The 12569-nt window shown below is 37.6% G+C and overlaps 2 protein-coding genes across 2 annotated transcripts; both read right to left on the bottom strand.

The window, feature by feature from the left end:
* Window positions 1–507: 507 nt before the first annotated feature.
* Window positions 508–2643, bottom strand: LOC121886306 (zinc finger protein RFP-like). Its single transcript, XM_042396273.1, has one exon. The coding sequence runs from the start codon at window positions 2641–2643 to the stop codon at window positions 1000–1002; it is 1644 nt and encodes a 547-aa protein (XP_042252207.1). The 3' UTR covers window positions 508–999.
* A 7774-nt stretch (window positions 2644–10417) lies between these two features.
* LOC121886290 (E3 ubiquitin-protein ligase TRIM21-like) lies at window positions 10418–12064 on the bottom strand. The gene has a single exon (XM_042396272.1). The coding sequence runs from the start codon at window positions 12062–12064 to the stop codon at window positions 10418–10420; it is 1647 nt and encodes a 548-aa protein (XP_042252206.1).
* Between the last annotated feature and the right edge of the window lie 505 nt (window positions 12065–12569).

The following is a 12569-nucleotide window of genomic DNA, read 5'->3' as shown; positions in this document are numbered from 1 at the left end:
CAAGAAATAAAGATTTATTTAAAGGTCACTTTCCTCAAAATTTTAGGCAAACCTAATCAACCTGATCCAAGCATAACACTATAAGAAATACACAATTACAGAAAAAAATGAGAAAATCAAAAAATATATTAGGAAATTAACTACACATTTAAAAAACTGGTGCCATGGTTTATTTCAAAGTTGCAAAGAATATCAACACATATCTCACCATTGTTTACGTGTTTAATTAACTGAGTAGATGGACAACAGTTTCACAGAAATACATGTACAGTATCAGTATGTATTTAATTAACCTTCTTCAACAACATACAGGCATTAAAGGACGGGTTCACAGTTTTTAAAGTGTGTATTACACCAACAGTCAGGTGTCCATATGAACAGTGAAAGAGGTTTTCCTCACTGTAATCATTCCTCCTGTTCATACTGGATATTAAAAGATCCTTCAAATGTGTTTTCATTGTAAGTGATGGAGGCCAAAATCCACAGTGTGTCCACACAGTCATTTAAAAGTTGATGTGAAGCTTATATTCAGCTTCAGCAGTCTGAGTTAGTCATAACCTCACATTTAAAAAGATGGAGCCTGAGAATGTTTGTTTGACAAATAGTTTAAATGATTATCAATCAATCAATTCATTTCTGTTGTTCTGTTGTCATTAAGTGTTTCAGCACTTATTACAGCCTGTAAAATATTGACACATATTCTGTGGAGTCATGGTCTCAGCTGAACTCTACAATGAAGCTTTATGACACTGTGAAATATTCACACTTTGTTTTCTGTGGTTTCACTACAAACTGAAAGTTTTGTTTTTTTGGAAACTTTGTGTTTTTGACTAGAAATGAAACTAAAGTTCTGTGGATTTGATCAGATGTTTAAATAGAGATTTAATTTTAGATAGAAATCCTAGTTTGTGTTTTTTCTCATAATAAACAAGAATGTGTTTGTATATTTACTCTCTTCAAAAACAAAGACACATTTATGACATAAAACAGGTGATTACTCTACTCAGTTTGATTGACAGGACAGATGATCAGAGGGGCGGAGTTTTTACCACCATCATTATAACAGGGACTGAAGTATGGGTAGAGTTTCTCAGTGAAGGAGCAGCCAGTAAAGGAGTAGATAAGAGCTGCAGCATCTACGTCATAAAAGGAGACCAGACCCTCCTCATAATCCACAAACACCCCCACCTTCTGAAGCTGAGACTTCAGAGAGAGAATGACTGGAGGGTAATTAACAGCTTCATACTCATTTCCATTTCTCATCACTATAGTCCAGTAACCATTCTGAGGGCACAGTGTGATTTTTCCCTTCCTGTTGATCGACTCTCTGGCCACTCCTAAATCCCATTTAGTCTTCTCTTTAACCTGAACCTCAAAGTAAAATCTGCCTGAAGAGAAACTCTGCTTTCCTAAAACACCAGGACAATCAGAAAATCTCTTTGGGTTGTCTGGGAGATTCTTCTCCACATCACTATCATTCACTTGTTTTCCATCATCAGACAGGATGAGATCAGGATGTGCTGTATCAGGATCAAGAGTCACATCCACTGCATACTGCTGGACCCTCTTCAGCTCAGCCTCAACCAGCTTCTTCATCTCTTTACTGAGCGTCTTCTCCAGCTGAGTCACAGCTCTCACCACAGTCCCCTTATATGATGGTGGACGGACGCTGACCTCTGTCCAGTCTTTGGTGGGTGGAGCAGCTTTCAGGGACGGGAAGTTTTGGAGGAGGTGGAGGTGGTCTTCAGAGTTTGAGAGCTGCTTCACTTCAGAGCTTCTCTTCTTCAGCTCAGAGATTTCCTGTTCCAGCTCTTTGATGAAGTCTTCAGCCTGTTTCTCGGTCGTTCTTTGCTTCTCTTCAGTCGTCTCAATGAGCTCATTCAGGCTTCTCTCAACAGACTCCTTCAGAGCGGTGAAGACCTGAACACCTTCTGCTTTCTCTCTGTCTGCATCTTTCTTACTGAGGTCAACTGAGTGTTTGATCTCTTGAATCTTCAGTCTTCTCTTCTGGATCATCTGCTGAATTTCAGCCTCTGTCTTCCCCAGCTCTGCCTTCTTTCCTTCATATTCTTCTTTCAGAGGAACAAACTCGTGTGTCTTGTGGTCTAAAGCAGAGCAGAGCATGCAGACACATGTCTGGTCGGTCTTACAGAACAACTCCAGAGGTTTATTGTGCTTCATACACATCCTGTCTTCCAGGTTCTCCACAGGGTCCATCAGCTGATGTCTTTTCAGACGTGAAGCTGTCAGATGAGGCTCCAGGTGAGTCTCACAGTAGGAGGTCAGACACACCAGACAGGACTTCAGGGCCTTCAGTTTGGTTCCAGTACAGACGTCACAGGGAACTTCTCCTGGTTTGGCAGCTTGTTGCTCTGAGCTGCTGCTGCTGGCTTTCTGTTGAGTTTCCTGTCTGAACTGAGAAACCATCTCAGAGATGAAAGTATTCACCTTCAACTTAGGTCTTGTGTAGAAAACCTCTTTACACATCGGACACGAGTACTGGTCATTACTGTTCCAGTGTTCAGTGATGCAGTTTTTGCAGAAGTTGTGTCCACATGATGTGGTGACTGGATCAGTGAACACATCCAGACAGATGGAGCACAGAAACTGATCTTCAGATCGCAGACAGCTGGCAGCAGACATATCTACACACTGAGTGTGAAAAACAAAGGACACAACTGAATTAAAATTAAATTTCAATTATTTTTTAAAAACTAATTAAGGATAATTACTGTTTTATTAAGTATAACATGTGATATTAGGTAAATTAATATTGAATTATATTTCTGTTATTGATCGGGATGGGAACACGTGAACGGAGTTGTGAGCAACCGTGATCATTGAAGTCGTGCTAGCAGCTCAAACAGTTATCCACAAGGCTGCATGGTGAGTTTAAAGTTCTTGTTTACTTTGATGACGTGTTTTATGTGAGCTGGTTTGCACAAACACAGTAAGAGACTGTCATCTGCAGCTCTTTATCTAACAGCTCATTGTGGCTGTTTCTGCTTGTACTATTCTTCCATACAATCTTTAAAATGAACCACTGACAACATAACACAGAATATGTCCATATCTTGTTGTGTAGACCAACTGTTATTGAAGAATAGCACTGCTAACAAAGCTCTGCTAACTTGGTGACAAACACCTTTTATTACCTGCAGCTGCTTCACAATAAAAGCTGCTGCTTGTTGGTAGAAAGCTTTTAATGTGAAACAGCTACAGGAAATAGAATGCATTGTGTCTGTAGGAAGTGATCAGTAAATAGTAATAAGACCAGGAAGGTTGGAGTGAAGCTGAACTCCAAACCACAGAGATTCAGTTACAAGTTACAAAAGTCCTGAGAACTGACACAGAGAGACTGTTTAAAAAACAATTAAAGTTGTTTCACTGAATCTGTGTAAAAACATCTTTAGTTATATTGTCACTAATTTCACAAGTGTCAGTATGAAATGAAAAGAGTGGAACTTCCTGTCTGCTGTGTTAAAGCTGGTTGTTGAAACATTAAATATGATCAGTTGTACTCACCAGTGTTTGGCAGAGACTCTGCTGTGTTGTTGAGAAAGACTTGATGAACTCAGTTTAATTTGTATTTGGACAGAAGTGGAGAGACTCGACTGCAGCTCTGCTGTCGCTCTGTCAAACTTAAAGTTTCAGTTCTGCGGAGTGACGTTGCAGCTCTCTTCTCTTTCCGGTGTTGTTGTTCCTCTTACTGCAGCTCTGACTGTGAGTTTGTTTCCTCCTTCTGATTTACAGCATTATTGTGAAATATCATGGAGCAAAGATGATACTGTACCTGACAGGTGGGAGGAGTAAGACATGTGAAAAGTTGTTGCTCAGCTTAATTATGTGTGTTGAAAGTTTGAGGTTTTTCACAACGTGATCAAAAAACAAATAAACCCTGATTTTAGACTTATTTTTGCCACAAGAGACTAAAATACAAACACTGAACTGTGCAGCCAGTTTTCATGTAACTATTAACTCTTTTTCTCTTTATCTTGAACTGAGTTCAACAAATGTCGTCTGGTCAACGTTGATGTTAAATCAACAGTTATTTCAAAAACACATTTTTTAACTTCTACAAACAGTTTCCAGTTTACTTCACAAAATGAGGTGAAAGACAGTCGACAACAACCAAAGGATCATTTTATTTTATCTCATGCAGATATGATTTCTATATTTTGCTTCATGTTCTACCTTATTTGTTCCTTTGCTGTAAAGCCGATTAGTTCAGACTGTTTTGTGGTGAACCACCACAGTCCTGACAGGGATAAATGTAGAATCTATCATCTCTGTACTGAGTGATGCTTCACACTGCCAGCACTGTCCTTTGAGAGTTTGGGAGTTGTAGTGTGAATCCTGTTAGCCACAGAGCTAACGTCATGTCAGCAGCTCTGCTGTCAATCTGAGGTTTGGAACATTTAAAGAATTAAAAAGTGTTTGTTAGCAGGAGTTGGATGGTTTGAATCCTCAACCTGTTTTAGTAAATCTTGATGACTGTGATGATCTTCCCTGTTTAAGAAACTTTTATTGCAGTAACAGAAACCTTTTATTAGATAAAACTTTATTCTTCATTGGAGGGAAAATTCAAGTTACAGCAAGAAAATAGATGAAGTCCTAATTTAATGAAATAAATGAGACTGAAATAAAATTAAATTAGTTAAATTATTTATTAAAATAATCTACATACAATATATATTACAATACCTGAAACTGTATAAGTGAATGTGCAAATATTTAAGCAGAAAGGATCCTGTAGTGTATAGATATATACAGCTATATGCAAAAGTTTTGGCACCTTTTGATAAATAACATATTTTGGTGATTTTTAATTGAAGAGATGTAAACAGTCTGTAAACACAATAAAGGTTTTCAGGTAAAATATCAGCTAATAACTCAAAGTGTATAAATTCTTATTGTTAGTAGATCAGTTCATTGTTGGTTTGGATCCAAACATGAGATACAGAAAATCATCAGACACATCCTTTAAATGCAGAAGATGGAACAAGCAGCTGTAAAGTAACTAATTATGTTTGCTATTGAGTAATTAGTAAATTAATGTGATTACTTCTTCATGTGTAAATAATCATATTCTTTATGTAATTGGCTGTTGTTGTGTGTTCATTCATGCTGCCACACGAGCTGCTGTGACTGTCTGTTTAAATGCTCCGACACCATCAGGCCTCCAAATATCAAGTTATCACAGTCTGACAGGATGCAGACTGTGTGTGTGTGTGTGTGTGTGTGTGTGTTTTGTGGACGCTGGAACAACAGCTACCCCTGCTGACGGACTGGACTCACTGCTGGTCTACCCATAATGCCACAGGGCTCAGTGCCTGTTTCAGTCTGTTTAACACTTTGACATGAATGAATGAGAGGAAACAACAGCTGCTGCAGGAACATGACTGGACACAAACATACCTGGAAACTACTGAATGAGGAAAAAGATCACAACAACAAATAAACAGAGATACAAGAAATAAAGATTTATTTAAAGGTCACTTCCCCCAAATTTCAAGCAAACCTAATCAACCTGATCCAAGCACAACATTTTACTCTTGAAGCAACCTATACTATTATGATTATTTCTCAAAATATTAAAACTTTTGTTTTTGTAAATATTTCTTTATTCTTGACCTTTTACAACTTTTTTCTCAAAATTGTACAACTTTTCTTTAAAATATTGAGAATTTGGACTCAGTATTTCTAAAATCGTAGCTACAGCCCTGTCTATACGAAATGCACAATTACAGAAAGAAATAAGAAAATCAATAAATATATCAGAAACATTAATTATACATAAAAAAAAAACTGGTCCAGTGGTTTATTTCAAAGTTGCAAATGTAGGTATACAACCGCTTGTTCTTTAATTGTGTTAACTCAACTAAGGAGACCAGACCCATTTATAAAGTATTAATACTCCTACATTTATGGTGCCCCGTGTGAGGTCAAATCAAACCAACTGTCCCCTGCTGCCCAAAAATAAACAAACAACGTTAGCTTTAATGATAGCTGCTTAACAGTGCTAGAAACTCATCAGAAGTCTAGAAGATCATTTCAGGCCAAGTCAAGGTTTGTTTGTATTTACTGTGAGATAGGGATGAAAATAATAATCACAGTTATGATTTTCAATCTTTGTTTTAACAGACTTTAGCCGTTAGCACTAGCATTAGCCATTAGCCAGCTAGCATGAACTTATTAGCTATTATAACTGAACTGTTTATTTCACGTGTTAGCAACGGTCGCTGAGGATCATGGGTAGGCTAATGTAGCCGCTTCCGCTATCGTACAAAACTGACAAAAATACTTGATTTCTAAACCAAACTTGCGCGGTCTTTTGAATTTGGTTTTCTGGATTTTCGTTGGGAAACAAAAAAGGAATAGATCACGTGATTTTGTTTTTCGTTTTTGGTTTAAAATGAAAAAAGGAAAAAACCATGTGACTTCCGTTTTTGGTTTCAAACGCAAAAACGAATTGGCCGAATGTCCGCAGACCTGCTGGATATTCAATCCAAAAAGGAACAACGATAACGAATCAGCAAAAACCAACAACGGGCCGAGTTTGATTGGTTTTTCGTTATTTGATTCTGACACCAAAAACTTTTTTTTTTTTTGTGTTTTGAAACAAATAACAGATTTACTGTTTTTTGATTTTTGAATTATAAATGAATTACGAATTATCCGATGATACCTGGACCAGTCTTGTAGGGAATTCTTTTCTTATTATATTATTTATATGATTTTAGAGATAATAGAATCATATATATATTTTACACAGTAACTCAGACAGAAATTGAAAATCACACACCTATTAGTGGGTTCTCTGAAATGAATCCACCTATACAATTTTCTGATTTTGATACAAGGAAACAAATCACTCTTTTTGACCTAAATTATACAAAATCAGACATGGTGAATCCAGCCAAGTCTATAATCTCAGAGCAGAGGAATTCTTTGGAAGATTTAAGATTAATGATTGGAAAGCATGACAATGGCATGACCACGTACCCTAACCAGCTGACAACTGCGTGAACTGACCACAGTAGGATTTGTGAAAATGAAAAGGCAACCACATATGTACTTAAGTGTATCAGTTGTTAGCATTGAAGAAAATTTTACTACAGATTTGACCCTGATGATGACTCAGATTATGATTATGATTGATGGAATAGAACAGTTGTTATTGCTTTGTGTGACTTTAATAAAGCCTATATTATTTTAGAATTTATATAAGACTAGTAAGGCAACCTAGAATAAACCCAAAGTAACCCTTCAAGTTTTGAATCTAGTATTTGGCTTATTTCTACTAGTTTTCCTTTTATTTGATTTACTTACAGTCTTATCAAGACATCAACTCTGATCATAAGTGTTGTTATATAACCTGTTCTTGTCTGCTGACGATTGTCCTCATCTCGACGGCCGAAGACCTCTGGACGAGCCCCTCTGCTGAGTGGGGGATGTAGGAGGACAACCGCTTGTTCTTTAATTGTGTTAACTAATCTTTGATTCTTACGAAAAATAAGAGACAGACTCCTTGGATTCCTAAGTTTGTAAGAGCAGACCCCCGGCCTGCAGAACTGACCTTTGTAACCCTAAGTGAGGGTTGACCAGAGATGCTCAACAGACTCAGAAAGAAACTATTTCGATAAATTGAATTATGACACGAACTAAAAGCATGAACTGACCCTAAAGGCCACTTGGACCGGAGGAAAACAACTCCCACCTTATAGATGGAGAACAGACTCTTATCACCAAAGCCATAAAACAAACCCACATTCCTGAGGATGTGTGAAGCCTCCCTGCAAATCTGAGGCAAACCTGAAATTCATGTAAATTAAATGTATAATCATTATGCAACTTATATCATGTTATTTGTCATGTAAATACAAGAAGAATGGTATAACTTTCATAGGTGTATGATTATCTACTAAAGAGATATAAGACTTAGATTTTATTATCCTTTTATACTAACAGGTAACAATACTGCCCTCTACTGACAAGAGTTAAATTCCCTTTTGTGAAGAGTTAATGAATGTTTGATAACCATGTATGTGTAAAAATCACCCAAGTGTTTAACTTTCATACTTTTAACTTTCAAAACAATCATATTTTAATAGTTAAATTAGAGAGGCAGTTGTGTTGAAAGAATTAAGTTTTTGAAGTAATTGAATGTAAAGATATAATGTTTGAAGAATTTGAGTTTAAAGTTTTCTTTTATTGTTAAACAATAGTCACATTGGATGCTTTCATATTATGAAGTAAGAGTTATGTTCAACTTATATTTAAATATGTTTCTGAAAGTAATCTAATCACAGAAGTGTTGCCTAACTTTAGTTCCTTTTACTATAGTATTAAACTTTATTTCAGTAGATGGTTTGAGATGTGTAAATAGTTTGAGAAAGTTGAATCAGTGAAGGTTGTATGCTTAGACATCATGAAGTGTTAATATGAAGGTTAATGTTTGTTTTAAGAAGAACTGACTTATTATGAAACATATGTAAACTGTTTAACCGTTATCAATCAGAAAATATCACAAAATGCTCGGACATTATGAAAAGAATGTATGTACAGCTAATGTGACATATTAGGCCACAGTGACTCTGTAGTGTGATTTTTGCATGTAAAAACTCAGAATTTGACTTCTACAAAATTCCTTTACTTCAGGAGACGCAGGCTGCAAAGCACCAACCACACCTAAAGCCCCTAGAACAAAGAAATTGAATATTCATCAATAATTCGGCGCAAACCGCTTTAGAACTCACCCAAACTCCTCCCGTTTTATCCTAACTTATAAAAACAGCCTATAAGAGATTCCTCTTTGAGCTGGCCTCCAAGAACTCAAGAAAATTCTCAAGATGTCCCTTTTATTTGTTTTTCAACCAAATATATCCGTATTTAACCTTTTATTGCAACAAGTTAATTTGACATTAGGTCTCGTATTTCCACGTATATTGATTTAATTTTGAAGTAAACATGTACAGTATTTTATTTTGAAGTAGACGCAACTCAAGTCTCCACAACCAACCAAAGCCTGAATCCTCAACTTAATCTCCAGAAGAAGAAGAAGAAGAAGAAGAAGAAGAAGAAGAAGAAGAAGAAGAAGAAGAGCCACAGCCCACAGCTCATCCAGGCTCTTTCACTGCAACACCGCTGCGTCAAACAACGCTGGACCTGCCAAGATGACGCCTCTACCACGACGACACACCTCAGCAGTGAGGCGTAACATGGTTTTGTGATCAAGGGTTGATGTGGAATAACGTTAAAATTAAAAGAATTGATTTGGAGAAGTTGAGTTAGTTTTCCCCTTAGCATTCCCCGATGCAACACGTTAAGCCTCGAGTCACGCACCTCAAGCCACTCTTGCTGAATAATTTTCTTTATTATTTTTATTATTCATATACCTTATTTATTTATTTAATTAAATTTTGTTTTTATATGTTATTTTCTGTATATTATCTTATGCTTTATCATGTATCCTCAAGACCTTTAGCTATTAATAAATGTCTTCATTTATCCTAAAAGTGTTTGGTTGTTTCTTTGAGCTGCAGTAAACAGAGATCACTGTTAGGGACAAGAACTTACGATTGTGAGACTTCAACGTCATTGATTAAATTAAAGTGAACAAAGGTTAGTGCTCTCTCCTGGCACTAACAAATCCTAACCAAAAAAGATGTGGTCCCCCCAATAACAAGGTCATTCATTAATAAAGTCATAATACTCTTACACAAAGAATATCAACACATATCTCACCATTGTTTACGTGTTTAATTTACTGAGTAGATGGACAACAGTTTCACAGAAATACATGTACAGTATCAGTATGTATGTAATTAACCTTTTTCAAGAACATACAGACATTAAAGGACGGGTTCACAGTTTTTCAAGTGTGTCTTAAACCAGCAGTCAGGTGTCCATATGAACAGTGAAAGAGGTTTTCCTCGCTGTAATCATTCCTCCTGTTCATACTGGATATTAAAAGATCCTTCAAATGTGTTTTCAATGGAAGTGATGGAGGCCAAAATCCACAGTGTGTCCACACAGTCATTTAAAAGTTGATGTGAAGCTTATATGAGGCTTCAGCAGTCTGAGTTAGACTACTGAGTTTCTGAGTTTCCACATATTCTGTGGAGTCATGGTCTCAGCCGAACTCTACAATGAAGCTTTATGACACTGTGAAATATTCACACTTTGTTTTCTGTGGTTTCACTTCAAACTGAAAGTTTTGTTTTTTTGGAAACTTTGTGTTTTTGACTAGAAATGAAACTAAAGTTCTGTGGATTTGATCAGATGTTTAAATAGAGATTTAATTTTAGATAGAAATCCTAGTTTATGTTTTTTATCATAATAAACAAGAATGTGTTTGTTTATTTACTCTCTTCAAAAACAAAGACACATTTATGACATAAAACAGGTGATTACTCTACTCAGTTTGATTGACAGCACAGATGATCAGAGGGGCGGAGTTTGTACCACCATCATTAATACAGGGACTGAAGTATGGGTAGAGTTTCTCAGTGAAGGAGCAGCCAGTAAAGGAGTAGATAAGAGCTGCAGCATCTACGTCATAAAAGGAGACCAGACCCTCCTCATAATCCACAAACACCCCCACCTTCTGAGGCTGAGACTTCAGAGAGAGACAGACTGAAGGGTTATTACAAGCAATGTACTCATTTCCATTTCTCAACCATATAGTCCAGTAACCATTCTGAGGTCTCAGTGTGATTTTTCCCTTCCTGTTGATGGACTCTCTGGCCACTCCTAAATCCCATTTAGTCTTCTCTTTAACCTGAACCTCAAAGTAAAATCTGCCTGAAGAGAAACTCTGCTTTCCTAAAACACAGGGACAATCAGAAAATCTCTCTGGGTTGTCTGGAAGATTCTTCTTCACATCTCCATGATTTACTTGTTTTCCATCATCAGACAGGATGAGTTTAGGATGTGCTGTATCAAGATCAAGAGTCACATCCACTGCATACTGCTGGACCCTCTTCAGCTCGACCTCAGCGAGCAGCTTCTTCATCTCTTTACTGAGCGTCTCCTCCAGCTGAGTCACAGCTCTCACCACAGTCCCCTCATATGATGGTGGACGGACGCTGACCTCTGTCCAGTCTTTGGTGGGTGGAGCAGCTTTCAGGGACAGGAAGTTTTGGAGGAGGTGGAGGTGGTCTTCAGAGTTTGAGAGCTGCTTCACCTCAGAGCTTCTCTTCATCAGCTCAGAGATTTCCTGTTCCAGCTCTTTGATGAAGTCTTCAGCCTGTTTCTCTGTCGTTCTTTGCTTCTCTTCAATCGTCTCAATGAGCTCATTCAGGCTTCTCTCAACAGACTTCATCAGAGCGGTGAAGACCTGAACACCTTCTGCTGTCTCTCTGTCTGCATCTTCATTACTGAGGTCGACTGAGTGTTTGATCTCTTGAATCTTCAGTCGTCTCTTCTGGATCATCTGCTGAATTTCAGCCTCTGTCTTCCCCAGCTCTGCCTTCTTTCCTTCATATTCTTCTTTCAGAGGAACAAACTCATGTGTCTTGTGGTCTAAAACAGAGCAGAGCATGCAGACACATGTCTGGTCAGTCTTACAGAACAGCTCCAGAGGTTTATCGTGCTTCATACACATCCTGTCTTCCAGGTTCTCCACAGGGTCCATCAGCTGATGTCTTTTCAGGCGTGAAGCTGTCAGATGAGGCTCCAGGTGAGTCTCACAGTAGGAGGTCAGACACACCAGACAGGACTTCAGGGCCTTCAGTTTGGTTCCAGTACAGACGTCACAGGGAACTTCTCCTGGTTTGGCAGCTTGTTGCTCTGAGCTGCTGCTGCTGGCTTTCTGTTGAGCTTCCTGTCTGAACTGAGAAACCATCTCAGAGATAAAAGTGTTGATGTCTAGTTCAGGTTTTGTGTTGAAAACCTTTTTACACATTGGACACAGGTACTGGTCATTACTGTTCCAGTGTTCATTGATGCAGTTTTTGCAGAAGTTGTGTCCACATGATGTGGTGACTGGATCAGTGAACACATCCAGACAGATGGAGCACAGAAACTGATCTTCAGATAGCAGACAGCTGGCAGCAGACATATCTACACACTGAGTGTGAAAAACAAAAGATACAATTTGTTTTTAAATTAAATTTCTATTATTTGTTCAAAAAGAAATAAGGATAATTATCATTTTATTAAGTATAACATGTGATATTAGGTGAAGTAATATTGAATTATATTTCCCTGTTATTGATCGGGATGGGAACACGTGAACGGAGTCGTGAGCAACCGTGATCATTGAAGTCGTGCTGGCAGCTCAAACAGTTATCCACAAGGCTGCATGGTGAGTTTAAAGTTGTTGTTTACTTTGATGACGTGTTTTATGTGAGCTGGTTTACATAAACACAGTAAGAGACTGTCATCTGCAGCTCTTTATCTAACAGCTCATTGTGGCTGTTTCTGCTTGTACTATTCTTCCATACAATCTTTAAAATGAACCACTGACAACATAACACAGAATATGTCCATATCTTGCTGTGTAGACCAACTGTTATTGAAGAATAGCACTGCTAACAAAGCTCTGCTAACTTGGTGACAAACAC

Source organism: Thunnus maccoyii, chromosome 2 (genome assembly GCF_910596095.1).
Source record: "Thunnus maccoyii chromosome 2, fThuMac1.1, whole genome shotgun sequence".
Lineage (NCBI taxonomy): Eukaryota > Metazoa > Chordata > Actinopteri > Scombriformes > Scombridae > Thunnus > Thunnus maccoyii.
The sequence above is the reverse complement of the archived record's forward strand: the minus strand, read 5'-3'. Positions and strand labels throughout refer to the sequence as shown.

Coding starts and splice junctions, on each gene's coding strand:
- LOC121886306 (XM_042396273.1), bottom strand. CDS start 2,643: ATGTCTGCTGCCAGCTGTCTGCGATCTGAAGATCAGTTTCTGTGCTCC.
- LOC121886290 (XM_042396272.1), bottom strand. CDS start 12,064: ATGTCTGCTGCCAGCTGTCTGCTATCTGAAGATCAGTTTCTGTGCTCC.